We start from the raw sequence: 25,911 nt of genomic DNA, 5'->3' as shown, positions 1-25,911 counted from the left end.
AATAAAGATTTACTTTTGCACTTTACTTGGTTTTTGTTTCTCTTGGCATTTTATTCCTTCTTGTCCCACCATGCATGAGATTGAAGTGGAAGTGAGGACCTGGGAGATTAACTTCCAACAAGGCTTATATGAAGGCTTCATTTTAACTTAAAAAGAATGAGTGGCCAATTGAGATTTGCGCAGAGTGGATAGTAGATCTACCCTTCTATACTATACATTTATATACACCTATAGTGCTCTGCAGAACATTTAGATGTTGGTCCATTCCCTGCCAATAAAATATAAGGTTTACTCGCCCTTTAGCCCTCTCTATGCTTGTCTGTGTTGCAGTTCCCACCTCCTTGCCTGAAATCATAAATTTTGTATTAGACAAATCGCTCCTCTGCAATCAGCATCTCTTCATAGACATGCCTTGAATAACGCAACACTATAGGAAGCTTTTAGTGTCTCTATGCAGAATGTGCTAAAAGCAGGTTCTGCGTAGATTACAGGACATTGTCCAGGAAGTCCCAATTGATGTTTCAGTGATAGCCACCAGAGGTGGACTTGGGCAGCACTGCTCAGCCTGCAAGGACATGCTACATGCACAGAACCAAAACATTAACATTAAGCTGTAAAGGTTCTGGTGAGTGTAGTGTCTTATGTATTCTGTGACTAAATGTCATCGTCACTTAGCGTATGTCTGACACGTCATGTAGGTTCCCAGATGGTTATTTATCGCATGTTTTGTGCACTCGCCTGTCCTGCTGATGCTCTCTACCAACTAGGTGCATTTGGCTGAGGAGTCTGTACAGTGCCACATGTTGGTTGTGAAGATTAAAACGGATATGCGCGCTACCTAAATAGCAAGGTTTGTTAATTTGCATATTCAGTAGACTTGGGCCTTTGTTTTCAGGCAAACACGTTTTTGTTGGAATTTAGGCTATTCGTCTGAAAGATGAATAAAAAAAGTAGAGATTACAACGAATGAAACAGTCAGAATTGCTTGTTGGACTAAATTTTGTCTGTGCAATTCGTTATTCGTTTGTTCATTTTTGTTTTTTATACTTTTTCACCCCCAACCCAACCATTCGCAATGGTGGTCCCTAATTTATAAAATGGGTGGTGAACTTATTGTGTGTTCTCCCCCCCACCCCCCGACTAGGGGTTCTCAAACCCCTAGTCAACCCCCCGCAACCAGTGATTAGGGGTCCCTAAGCAATAAAAAAATATCATACCTATCTCCTCACTCTAATAGTGAGGGGTCAGCAATAAACAAAAATACCTGTAAAATAAAAAAAATGAATACAGTCCCCCTTCCTTCCATCTTTTTTCTGCCCCAAAAAAGGCCTAATAAAAATCATAAAGTCGCATCAAACTATTAAAATAAAAAAGACCTGATTCCAAAAAAAAAGAAACTACAAAAAAAAAAAATGCGGAAAAAGAGGAAGGATTTACCTTCCCTTATTTGCTTTTTTTTTTTACTTGGTATTAGTAAAGTTGTCTGAAACACCAAAATAAGGAAAAGGCTTTTTGTAATTTTGGTCTTAGATGTTTTAGTAGATAGCTCCCTAATCATTGTGGGAATGCCATAAGGATACCAAAAAGGAGCTATCTACTTGCTATATTAAATGAACACTAACATTAGGAATACAAACGTGTTATAGTTACTATTTAGATTCCGGCCTCCATGCCCCTTTTTATAAAGCGGTTATAAGCTTTTATTTATTTATTTTTCTGTGCCGAGATTCATGCTGTACTGCCATCAGCTCCTCCCGCAATGTCATTCTGGAGGAATCTATTCTTTGTTGATCTACCAATCCAATGCTTCTTGTTCAATCCAATAGAAGCATTGAGGATGATGCATGCAAGTACTGAAAGTGCACCATATCTAATTCTTCTTGCAGGGAAGCCGTGTGCTTTCCTACGAGCTGCATCTGATGATGTTCGATGTCCACATGTAATGATTCATTGAACATCAAACATGGTTGTTGCCGCATATGCACCCTCTAGTAGTTGCCAGGAAGACAGCTACTAGAGGTGTGTTTAACCACGCAATGACAATATTGCCTTTTCTACAAAACGGCAGTGCTTTAGATTGCAAGATGAAAATGACAGAGCCACTGCATCCAGACCATTAAGATAAAGCGGTCTGGTTGGGTGTCTTTATTGGACCTTAAAAACCCTGGCAATTTCCCACACTGTACTGTTGATGTGATGTTGATGTGATGTTATATCTTTTTTTCATCCGAGAGAAAACTTTGCTGCACTACTTATCTTGTCTGCTTGGCATAACCTCTGACATTTTCTTTTTCTTGAGTAGAAAGCCATTTTTGTAGCACAAATGTTCTGAGTATGTGCTAGGGTATGTTCCGCCTGTAATTTGCCATCCAAAATATTGAGTGTTTTTTTTTGTGGCCTTCAAATTTGGAACATCTGTTTGTGTGTGCATATTGTTTTGTTTTGTTTTTTCTTGGTCAATTATTGACAAATGTGTTCTGCCGCCTCTTTAATATTTCCCTGGGTTGTTGCCAAGTGATGAGAGTTGGATTATTTGTTTGTATCATGAACTGGATGATGAATTTTAAAGGAATTGGAAACACACAACAAAATTTAGCAAAATCTGTAAATGCGTAAGCATTAGGTTCAGGTAATATACAGGACTAGATTCTTTAAAATACAAAATTTATACAAAAATGGTCTTCTCTCTGAATCCAAAATAAGTTTCTAACAGTGTGCTGTTTGTTCACTGTTTGTAAAAAGAAAGTCTCAAAAGGGATTTGTATCTACCTGATGCTCTAACAAATAAATGTAAACATGTGTTATTGAAAAGGTACTTTTTTTTTTTTTTTTTTTTTTAGCTCAAAAGAAAGCTACGGAAATCCGTGATTTTCCTCTAAAATATTGTGACAATCTTTTAATACATTTGTTGCAAGCGCATCAGTCATCAAAAATAAACTTGTATGTAATCTGATTCTACATACCCTGTGTTGGAGTCTGTTTGTTTTTATGTTTTTTGAGTGCTGTCGTTTTCATTAAATACAAAACAAACAACGTACTACTTTTCCTTATTTATAGCGGTTGGCAATGGGCGGAGCGTAAAGCAAGGTTCTGCTTCAGTTGGCAATCAGATTTACCCACAATCCTTGGTAAAATCAATCCCATAGGAGAGCAAACATGAACAGAGAACAAAGTGGAAGATTGTGAGATCTGGCACAAGGAAGAAAATATTATAAATATAAATAAAGGCTAGTGGAAAGGAGGAGAAATAATCATTAAGATACAGAGGACACAAAGAATAACCAAAAGTTAAAAACAAAAGCTGTCCTATGATATACAGCGTGTATCACTCAGTGCTGTCCTATGATATACAGCGTGTATCACTCAGTGCGGTCCTATGATATACAGTGTGTATCACTTAGTACTATCCTATGATATACAGTGTATCACTTAGTGCTGTCCTATGATATACAGCGTGTATCACTCAGTGCTGTCCTATGATATACAGTGTGTATCACTCAGTGCGGTCCTATGATATACAGCGTATACTATACACTTCTAAACACTGGGCAGAGCTACTGCCATCTAGAAGTGTCGGTCTCCCAGCCATCACCAGTGATAGCTAGAGAGATATTAGCTGTATCTATGGAGGGATTCTCCATAGACCTCAATACTGTACTCGAGCACTTGTGTGAGAGTACAGCAGTGCCGTTGGCTCCTGACACGCAGAAGCGGACATTTGAAAAAAGATGATGGCACCCACAAGGGGAAGGTTCAATCACTCCTTTCCCTGTACCTTCCCCATAGTATTCAGAGACAGGTGGATGAGTGGAGAAACCATATACATGCAATTACATTGAGTAAATGGATAGACATACAGTTACTGAATCTGTGTGTAAGACTGAAAAATTTAAAAAGTCAAAAAGAAACACGCAATTGTGGCAGAATGACCAAGCCAAAGTTGAAAGACACCCATATTGGCTTTTTAAATCCCTGAAGAATAACAGCCCCTGATTTACCCACCTATCTATTTAGATCTTTTCATGTATGAAGTTAGAAATGGGTATGTGATTCGAGACAAACATAATCCTGGATGGAAGTTAATAGTAAAATTGCTAGTTCACATTACAATGCAAGCACTCTAACCGCATTGTAATTACATCAATTAAAGTCTTTTAGAGGATCAAGTTCCTTGCTGAGTGACACGTTATACTCGTGCATGCAACTCCTATTCTGCTCAGTTTTATCGTAGTTTAGTTTGTGAGGTGGAAAGCTGGTATGACTGACATTCAGCACTTCACATCTTTGTGATTTTTGTCCTGATTATGAGACTGACTGTGCCTGCTTATTCTATGTGCTTTATGCTGCCTCATGGCAGTATTCATTAGTTTTAAGGTTAGTGTAAACGTGGGTTATGTTTTAGCATTGCATATTTCTGTTGAAATTAAAGGGGTGTTTGTGAGATTAGATTTTACACATTGAACAATGATACAGAATAGCTGGGGATATACAGTTTATTGGCCTTGTATCTGGTAACTATGCATTGTGCTGAAACCCTTCCAGGTCAGAGATGAGACAAACAGCAGTTTTAAAAAGGAACTTGCATTCTATAGCGCTGTTCTTTGTAGAGCATTATTTGTCCTAAAGAAGTTTATAATATTTACAGTGTTTCCAAATATTTATTTTAAAGAATCAATGAAAATGTATTTATTTTTTTGTACTCTTTTTTTTTTACATTTTTTTATTTAAATATCTTTCTTTCTAGATGCTTGATGTATACAAAATTCTTCCCTTTGATAACCCAGATGGCGGTGTGTGGAAGCAAGGTTTTGACATTACATATGACGAGCATGCATGGGATAATGAACCACTCCAGGTTTTCGTTGTGCCACATTCCCATAATGACCCAGGTAAACAGAACACATTGCGTCACCTGTTTCTCTCCATTGTATAATGTACAACGAACTGTGAATATCTCCGCTACCCTTCAAGGGGTACATCTCCTTCCCGTAACTACACCATTTAATGAAACCTTGCAAATAACCTTTAACTAGGGTGTACCTTATTTCATTTCTCATCTTCTCTGCATGATTTCTCTGGGCTCAATGTTGGGTCCAAAATTATGAGCTTAGAACGGTGTCTGACAAGGTGGCAAGATGGAGGCACCCAGCTGCAGGTGTAGGGTGTCCACAATTAAACTTTATTTTCTACATCCCGTAATTCGTTTTTATTAAAATTATTTTTCGCATCATTTAGATAGCGAAAACATATCTCATGTCACTTTACAATTATATGAAATGGATATTTAAGAGTGAAGAAGAGGTGGGCTGGCTGGGATTTGAACCTGGATTTCCCAGTTTACTTGGATCTTGTGCTGGAAGCATATTTACACTGTGCAATGCTGTTTTGTTTTATTTTCTTTGCTTTAGCTTTGTGTTTTGTAACCAGTGTCCATTATACACCTCATTTTTTTTTTTTTTTTTGCCTTAAAGTTTGCCAATTTTGGCTTGACATTTCACCTATAAATTCTCAAAAAATCTTTAGTTAATAACCCATTTTCGGGTTTATTCTCTATGTAGACTATATGTTCACCCATAATTTCAGACTGTATGACAAAATAGCTGCGCCTCAAACAAGTATTGGAGAACACTTGTATATTGGCTACGCTAGCCTAAGTTTTTCAGTTACCTCATCAATTCTTTAGTTTTAAGTTTCAAGTGTAAACACCTTTGTGTTCCCTATATGTAACCTTTTTCACACGTAGCAGACTTTCGTAATTTATTTTTTGCCACCATAAGACATGAACTAACTGTGATGTGTGCACCGCAGGACGTTATGTGCCCATCCCTTTCTAGGTTTCGTATCCAATTACTGTTTTTCCTTCAGCTTGGGAGGTGTATTGTCTTTTCGTTCACTTTTTATCTATTTTTTGCACAAGTGAAGGGATTCTTAGAGAGAGTGTTTGTCTCTTCTCGTTGACATTTTCAGGAAAGGCAAACTCAGCTCAAAAACATTCTAATTGCATATGAAAAGTACAGTTAAAGGAACACTCCAGGCACCAAAGCGACTTAATCTAAATTAAGTTGTTATGGTGCCAAGAGGTTCCCAGGTGCACCTACCTTTAGGGTCTGAACTGTTTTTGAACAGTTTAAACTTAAAGTTGCCTCAAGCACCAATCTCGACTACTCCCCTGGCGGCATCCGGCTTCTGAAATTTCACTTACAATGACTCCCCATTTGCAAAGCTATTCCAAGCCAGTTTTGTGAATGGGGATTCACGAATTGGCTTAAAGCAGCAGCTGACCACTAAATCAGTGGCGCTCTGCCCGGCAGCACTTCCTGTAAGTGAAATTTCCGAAGCCGGATGCTGTCTGGGGGGGGAGTTGAGTCCAGAGCTGGATGCAATTTTGTGGTTAAAGCGCACAAAAACGATTTTAACCCATGAAAGTAAGTCTTCTTCAGGGGGACTCCTAACACCATAAGGCATAATAACTTCATTTAGATTAAGTTTTTTTCTGATGCCTGTGCTGTTCCTTTAAGCACATTTAAAGAGGGGTATTGTTGGTGTCTGCTATATAATATATAAAATGTATCTTTATTTAACTTTGTCTTATGATAACCTTTGACTGTGATTTGAATGAAATGCATTTAATCTCTTAATCACTGGGGGAAACTGCATTTCTGTAGGTTCTTTAATGCCTATGGTTTCTTTTTCTGTATGTGTAAATGCAATAAAAGCATAGAAGCCCACACGTGTTGTTTACACTATTTATAATTTCACATTTATTAAGAGCCTTTTTCAGTTTACAGTTTACAGTTTTGAAACTGGTATTTTTTTTTTTAGCATTTAATTATTTAACATTTAGTGATCACATTGACCAGGGAGTTAAGATAGAGGCACCAAGTTGTAGGATACAGAGGTGTGGATTTCAGATTATTTTTTTAATTTTTTTTTTTTTTTTTTTTTAAATGTTTTATACACTTTACACTTTAAGAGGTTGATTATGTTTGCACTATAAAATAATACATACACTCTAGACTCTATTACATGTAATCAATGAGGTAAGTTGTCAGTTTTCCGTTTAATATGCAACACCAAATGTAATGTTGTATCAGTCCTTTAAGGTTTCTGTAAGTGAACATGATTGAAGGTAAAATTACAAGGAAGCGTCTACTTTAGTGAGCATCATCGAAAGAAGGAACCTTACTAGCTCCCTTGTACACATTTAATCTAAAGACAAACCTCACACCTGACATAGCAGTGACTGAACTTTAACTGACTGCTACCTTGCCATCAGACGCTGTGCATTTCCCAGTGGGAGCAGGGATGCTGTCAGCCAATGTAGCCTAGTCAGGGGAAGCAATTTAAACGTCCATGTTTCGGCTACATAACACATACGGTGTTCCTTTCTAATGCTATCATGTTTTGTTTCTGTCAAAGATAAGGGGCAATTCAATCTGGAGCAGACCTCTGCTTTTCTATAAACTGCAGTACTGAGAGGAAGAAATTTGTGTGGCAGAGGGGGTAGGCGCCAGAGCCCCAACTTCAGGACTAAACCATTGTAAAATGGTTTAACCACCTGTAGGTGTGATAGTACTTGGACACTCATACCTAATAACAACGTCAGTGACTTTAAAGCTGGTCTATCACCTGCTGGGGTCTTTTCATATTTTGCAAAGATCCCCAATGGTGACCTTGCCGCTTGGTGTGCAGGTGCATGAAGGTGCAATGCAAGTGGTTTATGCTTACCTGATTCAGACCCTCATGGGCGTCGCCATCTTCAATTTTAAGCCCGGAGCCCCCTTCACTTGTGCATGCACAAAGGTACAACACTTCTATCTATGGAAAGTCCTGTGAGATCGACTGCGTCTCCATAGGTAATGTTGTGCGATGAGCAAACTGTTGCTAGCAATGGCAGGGGGAAGTGATACAACCTGATGGCGGTAGCTCCCTCTTTTGTCACGTTTTTCAAGCAGAGGATTTACCAGAAGACAAAGCAGTTTATACTTTGTCTTATGAGAACATTTGACTTTTGTAATTTGAAAGAAATGCAAGCAGTCTTTGAGCATTTCATAAATCATGTCTTTATTTAATGCTTAAAATGTTTTGAGGGCTTAAAAGTGGTTCTGTCATCTCAAGATTACTTTTCTCTTATAGTTTCTTCTTCTCTTCCTCTTTTCTTCATTTGAATGATCTGTTTGTCTTTTAAAACATAATACAAAGTAGGGACTACTTTGTTTTGTGTATTTTTCCAACACATGTCCATCTTGACAAAGGGTGGAGCTTAAGGCATAAGGCAAGCTCTACTTTAGTTATCTAGATAGTGGAGCTTGCATCAACTCTACCCTTTGCCACAATTGTCAAGCACAGGAAAAATAAGACAAAGTAGTCTGTCTTATGCTTTTAGAACAGAAATAAGGAAAATTACACATTTTAAAAAGGGAAGAGAGCAAAAGTAAGTAGGAGAAAGTAAAGTTTGAGATGAAGTGGTCTGGGTTACTATAGTGTCCCTTTAAGTTGTTATGGGGTGGGAATGTTCCCTTTAAGTTCCTGCGGATCCAAGGATTTGTAACCTCCAGCATCAAGTTTTGCCCATACCAGGAAGCTGCTGATTCTGGTCACTAATCCTAATTTGAATATTTTTAATGGCATACAAAATACGTAGCACGGTAGCTGCTGACTAATAAGGCTGTTTGTCAAAAAATGTCCTTGAATGTTGTCGAGTATTTCGAAAGTTTAATATGTATTAATGAATGTTGTTGCTCTTTGGGGTTAATGGGTAACTGGAAGAAAATGTTTAAACAGACAGTACATTCTGATGGCAATCAGTGTCTCATAGAATATTGATGAACGTTTATTACCATTTGTATTTATTAGTTTAATTAAAGGGATCTGTTTGTGTCAACAACACATGTAATAAGGGAAGATAAAATCTGATAAATCTCAGTGACTCGCTAAGATTACAGGGATTAGAAGAGAAGCCAGAGAACTGAACAATGTTCTTGAAAGTTAGGTTTTAATCTGGGTAATGCATTAACTCTTATCCAAGCAGGAACATCTTGTATCAGTAGAGGTATCAGCCAAACCTCTCTTACTAGGCTTTTAACATCTTTACCAGCTCATGGGTATTGTCATGATATTGCCATTTGCTGTACAGATAGAACATCCATATGCCTTCCAATAAACATTTGAGATTGTGAAGAACACACCAAGGTATTTTTTTTGTTGTTGTCCCCTTTTTCTTTTCAAATGGTTTCTTTACTGCTCCTGAAGTCACAATGTGTTACTCGCATTTCAATTGATGGTCATCGTATTACACTGAACTTACTAGGGTGCAGATAACATTACATATTTTTAAAACCTTTATTTTAACAAGCATCCTTTATTTTATAACTGGTGTAATTCTGGTGAATTTTGCAGATTGAGAATTTGATTTCCACTGGGCACGGCCTTCATATATTTCATCACCAGCAGCCTCCCAGTGATCAGAGTAATTTACAAGCATAATTTATACCATTTTGACTTAAAGGGACACTATAGTCACCTGAACAACTTTAGCTTAATGAAGCAGTTTTGGTGTATAGAACATGCCCCTGCAGCCTCACTGCTCAATCCTCTGCCATTTAGGAGTTAAATCCCTTTGTTTATGAACCCTAGTCACACCTCCCTGCATGTGACTTGCACAGCCTTCCATAAACACTTCCTGTAAAGAGAGCCCTATTTAGGCTTTCTTTATTGCAAGTTCTGTTTAATTAAGATTTTCTTATCCCCTGCTATGTTAATAGCTTGCTAGACCCTGCAAGAGCCTCCTGTATGTGATTAAAGTTCAATTTAGAGATTGAGATACAATTATTTAAGGTAAATTACATCTGTTTGAAAGTGAAACCAGTTTTTTTTTTCATGCAGGCTCTGTCAATCATAGCCAGGGGAGGTGTGGCTAGGGCTGCAGAAACAGAAACAATGTGATTTAACTCCTAAATGACAGTGAATTGAGCAGTGAAATTGCAGGGGAATGATCTATACACTAAAACTGCTTTATTTAGCTAAAGTAATTTAGGTGACTATAATGTTCCTTTAACAAAAATAGAGACAATTGAATATAACTGTGAAATCATGTAACTTTCCTCTGTGTAGTAAAAGAACAATGCAATCACTTGCTAATACCGGTGACTCACCACTTCTGTGTAATATGATGTATTTCATCATTGCATTGTCACGGTAGGCTTGAATCTGAATTTGTAACTGTCACTAAATATGACTCTAATTTGCATCACAATTTCCATTTCAAACAAATAAAATATTCATTTTTTTCTCAGTTTATATTTATATAGTATAGATCTATACTATAGTTACACTATATGAGCTGCAAGAACTTTTTTTCTTCTTTTTTATATAGTAACAAAAGGAGTTTGCTCGAGCATTTTGAAAACTTATGTTAAACAGTTTGTGTAATATGATTCCCCATTTCCCCCTGAACCCCTACAAAATCTAAATTTATTGTGCTAGCTTTGCTACGAGATAAAGCCACCAATGTAAATGTATTGTTAGTTAAAGTGATAAACACAAAGGAAAATGAACACAAATTACAGTATTTATCCACGTAACACTGTTAATTTTATATCTCAAGAAAAACTTGAATAGATTTTAACGTATAAATAATGCATTTGTTACATCAATGTATATGTATTTCAACAGGAAGATTGCTGTTTCATTTTGTACTATATGGCAGGTGACAGACACACACTGTGCATTAAAAGCAGTTGTCACTTTTGGGGGGGTCTTTGAATATTTTGCAGAGACCCCCAAAACTGCCATTTTATTTAGGACGACCTGGGAGTGGACATAATACTTACCTGAAGTTCTCCCTCATGTTCGCTGCCATCTCCTTAAACATCTGGTGCTCCAACCTTTAAAATCCTCGTCCATGTTGTATTCTCATGCATGTGTAAGATACACCAGAGGTGTAAGGGCATCATCCCTCAAGACAACAGAATACTCCCTAGACCAGCTCATGCGATGCATGAGAGGAAGCCCTATTCCCACGCTACACTTTACAACCTGTAATGGACAGAGTGATTCAGAGTACCACCAGGACATTGCTCTGCCTAAAAAAGAGGCATTTATGTGAAGCTGCTGCCAGTAATTCTTTTCTCTCTCTCTCTCTCTCTCTCTCTCTCTCTCTCTCTCTCTCTCTCTCTCTCTCTCTCTCTCTCTCTCTCTCTCTCTCTCTCTCTCTCTCTCTCTCTCTCTCTCTCTCTCTCTCTCTCTCTCTCTCTCTCTCTCTCTCTCTCTCTCATATGAGAATGGTATACTCCAACTTCTTCTTTGTATATTTATTTTCAGGAGAGTGAATTAAGTACAGCAGCCACAAAAAGCTGTTGTCCGGGAAGGTAACTCTCACCAATCTCAGGCAGACCAGCATGCGTTCCAATATTGCCCTGAGATCAAGATGATAATGTTATGTGGATAAATGTGTTCTCAGGGAAATGTTGGTCCTTACGTTCTCTCTATGCCAAGTAGGTAAATCCCATCTCTCAGGGAGATTATTTTTACTGCTTGCTGTATTGTCAGGAAAGCTTTGTTTATACATAACCTTTTTCAAGATCTTGATGATGGCGAAGCTTCACATTTTTCGTTTTACGATGGTTTATGGTTTGTGTCAGACTTCATGAGTAAAAGTTCTTTGTTTGATCTACACCTTCCTTATCATTGGTTTTAACCTGTACTTAACTGCTCAACCTGTTTAAATATATTGATACTCAGGCAGAAATATCTGAAAAGGACAATTAAACAGTTTGTTTTTTTCTTTCTTCTTTCTTTCATACGGACAGTGGCAGAAATAAAGCAGGACACTCACGAGATGTCTAAACCTTTTAAATAGTATGGTTAGTACCACCCTAAACTCATACGTTTTGGAGTACAATACCAGAGCCACATAAATGATCTCCAGTTGTCTGCCTGTCTTTCCAGTGAAAATGTAGAATGTGTCCCTTTGTTACTTTATTATCTGCAGTAGGTTAGTCTGCAGGCATGGGGGATGCTTACTGGGGAGAGTGCACTGACCTGTGAGGAATTTTTAGGTGGTTGGGGTGCCTCAGATTCTACAGAACCTTTTTAGAACGCATGTAATGGCATGCATTCCACGGACCTCAATCTTGTTCCTGTCATTTCTACTGGAGGAGGACCTGGCTAAAGTCCATGGTGCTATTAGAAGTGGAGTGCACGCTGGGAGACTTTTGCGTTGCACCACCGATGCTCGTGCTTGCACATGTGCAATCGGATCGGGGGTGTTCCTGGCACCAAAATCTCAAATGTAAAGCCCTGGGGTGTGTCTAGACATGGCATGTGTGGTTCTACACGTTGCAGTGCCATTGCCTTTTTTTCCTCACTGTGCACTGGAGAGGCGTTTTAAAGGTAAGAAATATTCAGTTTCTTTACTTTAAAAGCTCCTTTGGGGATTCTCAGGCCAAGTTAGTAGGGTACTACTTTTTTCTTTCTCTTTTGTTGATAGGATGTCAATCACACCTGAGGTGTAAGAATCCCCTGTGAAACATGAGAGATCCAAAGCTGCAGAGTCAGCAAAAACTAAAGTAATGTCTTCCTTCATTAGTTGGTTCCAGCAAAATATGAAACCGACATTTCAGGATATAAAAACGGCAACACTACAAAATATCCCTGTTATTACTGAATCAGGCTTCTTTTTCTGGTTATTCCTATTAGAAAGGAACCAGGTCTCCAGATAATTCTGATTCAGAAGGGTCTATCACCTGCTTATCATCTTATTCTTCAGATTCTTCTCAAAATATTACTGTTTTTTTATGTAAATCTCATTAGAGAACTGGAAAAAAAATGGAAATATAATTTGATAACTCATTTAATAATGAAGATACTATTGATTTTATTACAAAACATGAAAATGGCTTCTGAATTCCTCGAAAGTCTTTATCAGCAAGTAGCATAGGCCTGGCATTAGTGGGTAGAAGAGCAGTGTGTTTAAGAGCTTGGTCAGCTGCAGCCCATTCCAAATAACAAGAGGACATACCATATATACTCGAGTATAAGTCTAGTTTTTCAGCACTTTTTTTGTGCTGAAAACCCCCCACTCGACTTATACTTGAGTCAATGTCTGTATTATGGCAACTTACATTGCCATAATACAGACCAGGACCGCCGGGCTCATTACAAGCCCGGCGGTCCTGTTGGGGGCTGGCAGGAAGCGTTTACTTACCTTTCCTGCAGCTCCCTTCTCCTGCGTTCTGGTCAGCTCCCCTGTAAATCTCGCAAGAGCCGCGGCATCAGAGCGTTGCCATGGATTACCGTGGCAACGCTCCGCGCGGCACGCAGACCGCGAGACTTACAGGGGAGCTGACCAAAACGCAGGAGAAGGGAGCTGACAGGAGCTGCAGGAAAGATAAGTAAACGCTTCCTGCCAGCCCCCCTCCTGCACAGTACACACCACTGGACCACCAGGGACAAAAACATTTTTTAAAATAATAAAAGAAAAATAATAAAATAAAATAAAAAATGTAATCAAAAAATATTAAAATAAAAAATAATTATAATATTAAAATAAAAAAATTAGAATATTTAAATAAAAAATTAAAAATAATAAAAATGCCCTCCCCCACACACTACACACACACTACACACACACACACACTCTGCATTATATACACACACACACACACACACACACACACACACACACACACACACACAAGAGTGTGTTTATATAATGCAGAGTGTGTGTTTGTATGAGTGTGTGTGTATATAATTATAAAAATCACAGAATTTCATAGCCCCGAGTTTTACCCTCGACTTATCCACGAGGCATAACATATTTCACAATTGTTGGTCACAAAACTGCACTCGACTTATACATGAGATCGACTTATACACGAGTATATACGGTAGTCTTAAATTAGAGGGACAAAGGTTTAAAAATAATATCAGGAAGTATTACTTTACTGAGAGGGTAGTGGATGCATGGAATAGCCTTCCAGCTGAAGTGGTAGAGGTTAACACAGTAAAGGAGTTTAAGCATGCGTGGGATAGGCATAAGGCTATCCTAACTATAAGATAAGGCCAGGGACTAATGAAAGTATTTAGAAAACTGGGCAGACTAGATGGGCCGAATGGTTCTTATCTGCCGTCACATTCTATGTTTCTATGTTTCTATGTTTCTATGCTCTATGTGATGTGCCCTTTGAACAAGGCTGACTGGGTCATCTTTAGACAATTTACTGAATTATGTGGCAGAAGGTAAGAAAGCTCTTTTACAAGATAAGATAACCTTACTGGAACAAAAAAAATAAATCTTTTCAGGATTCTTCGTTTTAGAAAAAAATAAAATAAAAACGCCCCAATAAAAGGCATACCTTGGAATGCAAAAACAGAGAACGAGGGGAAAAGATTTACATCTCACCAGAAAGAGACATTCTGACTCCAGGCAAATAGGAGGAAGATTGTCCCAGTTTGCCAGCAGATGGAGAGTTAAAACTCAAGATTGCTGGCTAGAAGATACTATTCAACTTTACAAACTGGGAAATCTCAGGGATGCCTTTTCAGTTACTGGGAATTTTCTCCTTGTTTGTTTTTCCACCAATATTGATTCCATGGGTCTTGAAGATGGTAAGATCAGACCGATTCCTGGTGAATGCAGCATTGCTATTCTGACCTAGTAGAGTATGGTTTTCCAAACAAATGGATCTTTCCAGAGGATTTTTTTATATTCTTCCTAAAGTTCAGACACTGAAACCTCAACCTACAGACAAGATGTTTTTGGAAACTTGCAAGGTGACAGCATGGTTTCTGAACTGGAAATCTTAAAATCACAAGGTTGGATCGAGAGTCTATACACATTTTAGTTCAAGCCAAGATGTCTTCAACTTCTCGTATTTGTCATCAGATCTGGAGATTTTTTTTTTTTTTTTTAAAGTTTATATATTTCCAAAAATATTGGCCTTTTACATGACTTCATCAAAATATTTTGAGATTTTTGCAGTTAGGCTTTGCTAAGGGCTTTAAGTATACATTTCAGCCATCCGTTTCATGACCATTAGGAATCTAGCTTCTAATTCCTTCTTGATCAGATTCATTAAATACCTATCACTATCACCAATAATAGTGTTATTCAGTCTTCTGTATGCAGCTGCTCCTATTATCTGAGATCTTTTGTGATGATATTGGGTCTAACCCCATGCTTTGAGCACATATGGTGTATGCAAAGCTGTCCCCTCGCTAAGCCAATTGGTGGATTTTCTATGAGGAGTATTAACAGCATTTGTCAGAATCATGCTGGATATGATGTTGCCGAAATTGATGGTCTTTACTGATGAGGTGCCTATAGTGACGGTCAGTCTGACCACTATTATAGAGGATTAGCTTAGCAAGGCAGTGCACCTAAACCACTTTATTAACAAGTGTCCATTTAAGGCCTCATTGGTCAGGAGTATTTGGGTGGATACAGTGCTTATCTGGCCAAAGAGGATTTAAAACTGTATTGTCAATATTGATGTTTTGCACAACAGAATAGCTAACTAAATGGTACTTATTGGTTGTGCTATATATAATATATATATATATATATATATATATATATATATATATAAATATTTTTTTTAAATTTATTTTTAAGATTTTCATGCCACTCCAGGCACGCTGAGCATGGCATATAATTTAGTTTAACCTCTGCGTTTGGTTGTACGTCACTTCCATGTTGATATACAAGTAAATCTGAGGTCTCTGAGGTGTGTCCACAATGCATAAATATCACACTGAGGAGACTGGATGTTTTCACCTGTACAGCTACATTTAAGATTGTGGTGTTTGTGCTTAAACTGCCCCTTTAATACAAGGCCAGCTATTTATTTGCCCTAATATCATTTGATCAATTTGTAAATTCTTATTTGAATAAGTTGTGTTCCTTTCTTCATGTTCTTATTAAATATCTTTATATAACCAAACTGGTTACACTAGATTCACTCACAGTGAAGCTATTTTTTTGTTTATATAGAACTCAAGCTATCCTGACTACATATGTGTCTGTGTCAAACGCATAAAAAGGTCACTTACGTTAAGCAACCATGTTTTTAAAATCGCTATTCGTCATCAACACACCCTTAAGCAGCTCTTGTATGTTACAACATGCAGTGATTCTCATTACATATACAGTACTGTTTTAGAAATGTGTTTCAAGAACATTGCATGCCGGAACTGACATTCTGATATAATTTATTTATTTTTACTGTGTTAATGCATTACCATTTACCAAACCTAAAAGTGGCTTGACAAGCATTGCCTCATTGCTTTCCTATGGGGTTTTTAAAGATGCAAAGTGTGACGACTTCCAGCGTCGTTTCAGAGTCAAACTCCGTGAAACTGCAGGAAGCACTTCTAGTGGCTGTCTAGTAGAGTGCCACTAGAGGCAGTCTTAGCACTGCAATGTAAAACTGACAGTGTGACCGAGACACTGCACCCAGACCACTTAATTTCAATAAAGTGGTCAGGGTGCCTTTAGTGGTCCTTTTATGTTGCATAGAAGTGGTTTCCATCACTTTCAACCTCTCACAATTTCTTTCCAACTGTGCTTCATAAATTGTAGGTGGCGATTAGAGTTGAGCGAATCCAGACTGTAAAGTTCGGGTTCGTACCGAACATTAAGTTTTTGGACCCCGAACACTGACATATCAGTGTATGTTCGTGTTGGAGTTCGGTGTTCGGCAATTTAATGACGCATTTTGAAAGGCTGCAAGGCAGCCAATCAACAAGCGTTTGACTCGTGTGCCCATAGAAGCCATCACAGCCATGCCTACTAATGGCATAGAAACATAGAATGTGACGGCAGATAAGAACCATTCGGCCCATCTAGTCTGCCCAATTTTCTAAATACTTTCATTAGTCCCTGGCCTTATCTTATAGTTAGGATAGCCTTATGCCTATCCCACACATGCTTAAACTCCTTTACTGTGTTAACCTCTACCACTTCAGCTGGAAGGCTATTCCATGCATCCACTACCCTCTCAGTAAAGTAATACTTCCTGATATTATTTTTAAACCTTTGTCCCTCTAATTTAAGACTATGTCCTCTTGTTGTGGTAGTTTTTCTTCTTTTAAATATAGTCTCCTCCTTTACTGTGTTGATTCCCTTTATGTATTTAAATGTTTCTATCATATCCCCCCTGTCTCGTCTTTCCTCCAAGCTATACATGTTAAAATCCTTTAACCTTTCCTGGTAAGTTTTATCCTGCAATCCATGAACCAGTTTAGTAGCCCTTCTCTGAACTCTCTCTTTAAAGTATCAATATCCTTCTGCAGATACGGTCTCCAGTACTGCGTACAATACTCCAAGTGAGGTCTCACCAGTGTTCTGTACAATGGCATGAGCACTTCCCTCTTTCTACTGCTAATGCCTCTCCCTATACAACCAAGCATTCTGCTAGCATTTCCTGCTGCTCTATTACATTGTCTACCTACCTTTAAGTCATCAGAAATAATCACCCCTAAATCCCTTTCCTCAGATGTTGAGGTTAGGACTCTATCAAATATTCTGTACTCTGCCCTTGGGTTTTTTCGTCCAAGATGCATTATCTTGCACTTATCCACATTAAATGTCAGTTGCCACAACTCTGACCATTTTTCTAGTGAACGTAAATCATTAGCCATTTGGCTTATCCCTCCTGGAACATCAACCCTGTTACATATCTTAGTATCATCCGCAAAAAGACACACCTTACCATCAAGACCTTCTGCAATATCACTAATAAAAATATTAAAGAGAATGGGTCCAAGTACAGATCCCTGAGGTACCCCACTGGTGACAAGCCCAAGCTTCGAATATACTCCATTGACTACAACCCTCTGTTGCCTGTCACTCAGCCACTGCCTTACCCATTCAACAATATTGGAATCCAAACTCAAAGATTGTAGTTTGTTGATAAGCCTTCTATGTGCAACAGTGTCAAAAGCCTTACTGAAATCGAGGTAAGCAATGTCTACTGCACCACCCTGATCTATAATTTTAGTTACCCAATCAAAAAAATCAATAAGATTAGTTTGGCATGATCTCCCTGAAGTAAACCCATGTTCTCTCTGATCTTGAAATCCATGTGTTTTTAGATGTTCAACAATCCTATCCTTTAACATGGTTTCCATCACTTTCCATCACTTTCCCCACTACTGAAGTTAGGCTTACTGGCCTATAGTTGCCCGACTCCTCCCTATTACCTTTCTTGTGAATGGGCACAACATTCGCTAACTTCCAATCTTCTGGGACTACTCCTGTTATCAATGATTGGTTAAATAAATCTGTTAATGGTTTTGCTAGTACACCACTAAGCTCTTTTAATAGCTTTGGGTGTATTCCATCAGGTCCCATTGACTTATTTGTCTTTACTTTTGACAGTTGAAATAGAACCTCTTCCTCTGTAAACTCACGTGTAATAAATGACTCATTTATCCTTTTTCTTAACTGAGGTCCCTTTCCTTCATTTTCATCTGTAAATACCGAACAAAAATATTCATTGAGGCAGTCAGCTAGACCTTTATCCTCATCTACATACCTTCCTTCTTTTGTTTTTAATCTAACTAATCCTTGTTTTACTTTTCTTTTCTCATTTATGTATCTAAAAAAGGTTTTGTCCCCCTTTTTTACTGACTGTGCTATTTTCTCTTCTGTGTGTGATTTGGAAGCTCTTATAACTTGCTTAGCCTCTTTCTGCCTAATCTTATAGGTCATTCTGTCTTCCTCACTCTGGGTTTTTTTATAATTACTAAATGCCCGCTTTATAACTAGAAACGTAGATGTAAGAAGTCATTTATTTCAGCATGCACGTTTTTAGGAATTGTCTCGAAATAGATAATAACATCACTTGAAACAGATTCTTAATGTGCAATTGAACATAACATTTTTTACTTTAAAACAGAAATCTCCCTCACTGTGAACAGGATGGCTGTGACTGGCCAGTGCAGCATGTGACCCCGCCTCTATATATGCTGGTTACTTAGTATTATTAAATTATGCTCCTACTCAATATACTGCGAGTAGGGGCATGTCTATTAAACAGTGAGCACCCCTGAGTGGTGGGGGCCCTAAATATCAATAAGGGGGGGACCTATTGTCCTCGCACCCGGCCCCCACCCCTGAGCGGAGGGTGGGGGCCCTAAATAAAAATTTAACCCCTCCCCCCCCCTGCAAGGTGTGACTAGGGGTCCCCAAACCCCTAGTCAACCCCTTCCCCCCCAAAAAAAATAATCCCTACCTACCCCCTTCATCCTAAAAATAATGAGGGGGAACCTTTATCTAAATACCTGTAAAAAAAAAATAGACTTACCATTTAATGTCGTCTTTCTTATAAACTCTTCTTTTTTTCAGCCCCAAAAAAGGCCAAATAAAAATCCATAATAACCGAGCACAAAAAAATAAAAAAAATCTATTTTCACCCATGGAGGGCTCCGCACAGACTGAGCTCTGCAGGGCGGGGGAAGGCTTTATAAAGCCTTGCCCCGCCCTGCAATTAGGCTCAGAGCACTCTGGTGGGTTTAAGCCATCCAATCAGAGTGGACTGACAGGTAAGTCTCAAAATTTACCTGTCACAGCACTCTGATTGGTTGGCTTGAAATCCACCAGAGTGCTCTGTGTCATTTTAGTGGGGGAGGGGGGGGGGGGAGGGGTGGATGGTGGATTTCAAGCCAACCAATCAGAGTGCTGTGGCAGGTAAATGTAGAGACTTAAACCCTCCAATCAGAGTGCTCTGAACCTAATTGCAGGGTGGGGCAAGGCTTTATAAGCTCAGTCTGCGCGGAGCCCTCCATGGGTGCAAATGGATAAAAAAAAAAAAAAGGAGGGAGGAGAAGTTCTTTGCAATTGACTCATAACTCTCTGGTTACTTTAAATCCACCAATCAAAGTGGTGTTATAAGTCAAATTACACAGCGTGGGAAAATTCCTAAGAACTTTCCCACGCTGGGTAAAATGACACCGAGCACTCTGGTGGATTTCAAGCCAACCAATCAGAGTGCTGTGACAGGTAAATGTAGAGACTTAAACCCTCCAATCAGAGTGCTCTGAACCTAATTGCAGGGTGGGGCAAGGCTTAATAAGCTCAGTCTGCGCGGAGCCCTCCATGGGTGCAAATGGATAAAAAAAAAAAAAATTGCGCTAAATTTTTTTTTTTTTGCGTCGGTTATTATGGATTTTTATTTGGTCTTTTTTGGAGCTGAAAAAAAGATTTTAGAAGAAAGAAGACATCAAATGGTAAGTCTTTTTTTTTTATACGGGTATTTTTTTAGATAAGGGTCCTCATTATTTTTAGGATGAGCGGGGTAGGTAGGGGTTATTTTTTTTTTGGGGGGGGGGGGGGAATGACTAGGGGTTTGGGGACATGTTACATTTTTATTTAGGGCCCACACCTGCCGGTCAGGGGTAGGGGCCGGGGCGGGGCGGGAGGACAGTTGGTCTCCCCCCTTATTGTTATTTAGGGCCCCCACGCGTTGCGCAGGGGTGGGGGCCGGGGGGGAGGACAGTATGTCCCAGACCCCAATTTTTATTTATGGCCCTTACCCACCGCTCAAAGGTGGGGGCTGCGGGGGAGGACAGTAGGTCCCATCCCTCCCCCCCATAATTTTTATTTATGGCCCCCAACCACCGCTCAGGGGTGGGGGCCGGGGGGAGGACAGTAGGTCCCCCCTCGCCCCCCCAAATTCTTATTTATGTCCCCCACGCACCGCTCAGGGGTGGGGGCTGGGGGGGAGGACATTAGGTGCCCCTGCCCCAATTTTTATATATGGCCCCCACCCACCGCGCAGGGGTGGTGGCCGGGGGGGGAGTTCAGAAGGTGTCGTCGTCCCCCAATTCATATTTATGGCCCCCCCCATGCTCAGGGGTGGGGGCCGGGGGGAGGACAATAGTTTCCCCCCCCCTTGTTATTTAAGGCCTCCACCCGCCGCTCAGGGGTCGGGGCGGGAGGACAGTAGGTCCCCCCCTTATTGTTATTCAGGGCCTCCACCCACCGCTCAGGGGTAGGGGCCAGGGCGGGAGGACAGTAGGTCTCCCCCCACCCCCCTTTATTGTTGTTTTGGGCCCCCACCCGTCGCTGGGGGGGAGGACAGTAGGTCCCCCCCCTCCACATTCTTATTTAGGGCACCCACCCATCGCACAGGGGTGGGGGCAATATTTTTTTTTTTTTTTTTTTTACAGTGAGCAGCCACTGGGACACGCCCCTACTCACGGTATAGCGAGTAGGGGCTGAATTTACTAATGCTAAATAATCTTTACTTAGTATTAGTATATTTGGCTGAAAGACCAATTTGCAGCCCTCTAGCCCTTTCCATGACTTTCTTAGAGCCATTTTTGTGCCCAAAAGTTCGGGTCCCCATTGATTACAATGGGGTTCGGGGTCAAGTTAGATCCCGAACCCAGACTTTTTTCTGAAGTTCGGCCGAACCGCCGGACCCGAACATCCAGGTGTCCGCTCAACTCTAGTGGTGATTCCTTCTTTAGTTTGATACTATTTTGTTTTGAAGTTGAACTTTTTAGTCACTTTTGCAATATTGTTTACAGGCTGGGTGAAAACATTTGATGACTACTTTCGAGATCAAACTCAGCACATTCTCAATAACATGGTTGTGAAACTACAAGAAGACAAAGGAAGAAAGTTTATTTGGTCTGAGATCTCCTACTTTGCCAAATGGTGGGATGGAATAGATAGTCAGAAGAGAGATGCTGTTAAGAGGTGAGTAATAGTCTATTAAAATTATCTTAACTGGATAACTTACAGCTTGACTATAACTATACATCTGCTAAGATATTGAAATATGATCCAGGTAATTATATACGTGGACGAAGTAAATTTACTACGAAAAAGAGGTGGTTCTTATTATTGAAGTGATTCACTCACAGCAGAGGATCAACATAAAAATGTGTTTACCGCACTTGTGGTGTAAAAATGACCTGAAAGCCCTTTGTAGGCTAGAACACTTTCACGTTTATACACTTGAGAATTCTGGAGAAGTGAACGTGAATATAACATTTTAGGCCAAAATAGCAGACCTTAAAGCAAAGTTAATCATTAATTATGAATTCATCTGTTTCTGCCTAAATTCACCGTGTACCTGAAAAAGCACACTTTAGTGCAGTTTCCCAGGGAGACACAGGTACTTTGTCAAACTGTTCACAATTACACTGGAACTGTGCCTGGCCACTCCTGGCACCCAGCCACCACAGAACGCTGTAATGGTTATTGTGCTTGCAATGTTCCTTTTATTTAATGTTAGAACTCTCCGAGATTTAACAAAATCAACCAGAATAAAAAAAAAAATGTTGAAATAAGTTTTTACTTTCGAAGTTTCTACATTTGCTGCACATCCCTAGGCTTTGCAGTTTGTGCTGTGAGCTCTGCCCAGATCAGTAAGTTGTCAGGACAATCAGGAATCAGGATGTACCCATTATTTTTGATAAGAGCAGAGCACATCCCTGTCCAGAACATGGGAATGGAACGCCTGCCTAAGCTGATGGCACGTCTTGCAAGGCTGCTTTCAGCTTGCTCACTGCTTTGTTCACAGGGCATATGCACTAATGCTCCTTCACAGTAAGCCGTTAAGGAGCCTGTGAAAATATGTAAGGACCTATATCCTTCAGCTGTTGAAAATTTGAGTACATTTGATTTAATATAATTCTGGAAAGATTTGGAAGTGTTTCAAAGTGTTCCAATTATTCAGCCTTCCTCAAAATTAATAATTTAGTAGGCAGTATGGGAAGCTTTATCTTAAAACAAGTTTATTGTTTACAAAGTTGAGTGACCAATGAAACTCAAATATTTATTCCGACTTAATTGATCAACAAATGTCAACATTCATGGTCTGGAAGCAGAAATTTGTGAAACAAAAAATTTTATTAAAAAAAAAATGATACCGTATATACTCTAGTATAAGCCGACCCGACTATAAGCCGAGGCCCCTAATTTTACCCCCAAAAACTGGGAAAACTTATTGACTCGAGTATAAGGCTAGGGTGGGAAATGCAGCAGCTACTGGTAAATTTCTAAATAAAATTAGATCCTAAAAAAATTATATTAATTGAATATTTATTTGCAGTGTGTGTGTTTGTGTGTGTTGCAGAGCCTTGGTGGGGGGGTGGGCATTTTTATTATTATTTTTTTAATTATTATTAATTTTTGTTTTATAAATTTTTTAAATATTATTTTATTATTATTATTTATAATTTTTTTTTTTGTCCCAACCTCCCTGCTTGATACATGGCAGGGAGGGGGGCTCTCACTCCCTGGTCGTCCAGTGGCATTGGCAGTTCAGTGGAGGGGGCTGGCAGGAAGCACTTACTTCTCCTGCAGCTCCTGTCAGCTGCCTTCTCCTCTGCGCCGGTCTGGTCAGCTCCCCTGTCAGCTCACAGTGTAAGTCTCGCGAGAGCCGCACTATGACCCAGCCCCCTCCTACACAGCCCCATTGTCTGTATTATGGCAATGTAAATTGCCATAATACAGACATTGACCCGAGTGTAAAAGACGAGTTGGGGTTTTTCAGCACAAAAAATGTGCTGAAAAACACGTCTTATTCTCGAGTATATACGGTAATTTAACCTGTGATTTGTATAAAAAAAATAAAGCAAAATACATATTATTTTTAGTTTCTGAATGTCTGTCAACCAGGGAGCAGCTAGACTAGTTCAGCCAATCACTTATTCTACATTTCTAATGAATGGTAATGACATTTCACATGTCAAAATCATAGTTAAGTTTAATGAAGAGCACTCTTATTGGTACCTTAGTTATGAATGCATTGCAGCTTTTTGATTCAGGGAAAGAATTATCAAGGCAAAATGGGTTCTGTTCTGGGATAAAGTACTAAATAAGAAACCATGATGCCTCCCACTTTACTGAAAATAGTTTTTTTTTTATTCCTAAGAAAAATGTACACGTTTTTATTGTAAGTACCTTTATAGATAGATATATTCATGTAGATAGAAAGAGAGAGAGGGAGATAATCTCTGATTAGCTCCAACATTAAAACCACTGACCGGTGAAGCGAATAACATTGATAATATCGTTACAATGGCCCCTGTCAAGTGGTGGAATATACAAGGCCGCAAGAGAGCAGTCAGTTCTTAAATTTCATGTATTGGAAACAGGAACATGGGCCAGTGTAAAGATCTGACTGCCTTTGGCAAGAGCAAAATAATGATGGCTGGACGATTAGGTCAGAGTCTCTCCAAAACAGCAAGTCTTGTTGGGTGTTACCGGTATTCAGTGGTGCAAGGAATGGCAACCGGTGAACAGACATCAGTGTTGTGTGCATCCAAGGCTCATTGCTGCACGTGGGGAGTGAATGCTAGCCCCTCTGGTCCGATCAAACAGAAGAGCTACTGTGGCTCAAATTGCTGATAGAAAGAGGGCAGAACAAACAGTGCATTGCAGTTTGCCCACGATGACTTCTGTCCAGGTTACATAGTCTGATGAATCATGTTTTCTTTTAGATCAGGTGGATGGCCAGGTACATGCATATCATTTACCTGGGAAGAGGTGATGGCAGGATGTTCTTTGGGAAGAAGACAGGCAGGCAGAGGCAGTGTATTTCAGAAAACCTTGGATCCTGGCTTTCTTGTTGATTTTACTTTGACATGTACCACTTACCTAGAGATTGTTGCAGACCACGTGCACACCTTCATGGCAATTCAGCTCCCTGATGGCCTGTTGCAACATTATAATGCATCCTGACACACTGCAAACATTGTTCAGGAATGGTTTGAGAAATGTGGCCTCCAAATCCGCAAGATCACAATCCAATTTAAGCATCTGTGGGATGTGGTGGAAGAACAAATCCGATCCATGGAGGCCCCACTTCGCGACCTGCAGTATTTAGTGGATCTGATGCTAATGTCTTGATGCCAGATACCACATGACATGTTCTGAGGTGTAGTGAATTCCATGCTTCGAATCATATCTGTTTTGGCATGCGGAGGGGGAATTAGATGATATTAGGCAGGTAGTTTTAATGTTGTGGCTAGTCTGTGTATGTGTACATATATAGTTCTGTCTAATAGTGCTCGTAATTTTATCTAAAAATCCTGCTAGCAATACCCCCATGTAAACACTGGTGATCCTAGCTTGCCAATCTATCACCAATTTTAAAATTCCCTTATTTTAATTCTTTATATTATATGTAGCACAATTCTACAAGACACATTACTTAGAATCCTTAAAGTGTCAGAGAGGCCTTCAATGTTCTGGGAAGCTTGTGTTGCTTCTGGGACCAGTTACTGTGGGCGGTTTACCTAGGCCTCAATATGATTGTTTTATGTGATGGTGACCCGATTTTTAATTAGATCAAGCGATTAGAGTACATAAATCCCTGTATGCATTCTAGAATCAAAACATATATGATATACTTGTAATTTGTTTCCCAGATTGGTAGAGCTTGAACAGCTTGAAATTGTAACCGGTGGATGGGTTATGACAGACGAAGCTTCATCACATTATTTTTCAATGATTGACCAACTCATAGAAGGACATCAGTGGTTGGAGAAAAATCTTGGTACGACACCTATTTTATAATTTAGGAATTTTTGTAAAAAAAAAAGCTGCTTAAAAAGGGTCCAAAAAACCCTCTATTTTCATGTTATGTAAAACAAGTGTTTGCAAAGTCAGAAACAATCTATCGTACCAGCGGTAAGGCAGGATATAGCCTAAAAAAAAAACCAAAAACCTATTCGTTTTTCTTTCAGTTCTTTATTTAATCTGCACTACCACCTGCACTTCCTTTTGAGAGCCTGACTGGAATAGTAAACCAGCAAGTTCACAGCTCCCATAATGTATACAAAGTATATTCTAGTATCTTAAAATAAAATATAAACCTTTTTTTTTTTTTTATGCTATGATTTTGCTACTGAAACTCAACCAACTTTGTCTTTGCTTGATAATATGAA

At 39.3% G+C, this 25,911-nt stretch overlaps 1 protein-coding gene across 1 annotated transcript in view; it reads left to right on the top strand.

Moving 5' to 3' along the window:
• The window catches only part of MAN2A1 (mannosidase alpha class 2A member 1), a 130,997-nt gene that overhangs the window by 45,629 nt on the left and 59,457 nt on the right, over positions 1 to 25,911 (top strand). Inside the window, exons 4-6 of the mRNA XM_063453637.1 lie at positions 4,745 to 4,889; positions 21,538 to 21,709; positions 25,393 to 25,520. Of these exons, the coding sequence (XP_063309707.1) occupies positions 4,745 to 4,889; positions 21,538 to 21,709; positions 25,393 to 25,520 (445 nt within the window). The remainder of the gene's footprint in view (positions 1 to 4,744; positions 4,890 to 21,537; positions 21,710 to 25,392; positions 25,521 to 25,911) is intronic.

Source organism: Pelobates fuscus, chromosome 5, assembly GCF_036172605.1.
Source record: "Pelobates fuscus isolate aPelFus1 chromosome 5, aPelFus1.pri, whole genome shotgun sequence".
Taxonomy (NCBI): Eukaryota; Metazoa; Chordata; class Amphibia; order Anura; family Pelobatidae; genus Pelobates; species Pelobates fuscus.
Note: the sequence above shows the minus strand (reverse complement) of the source record. Positions and strands in the feature narration are given on the sequence as shown.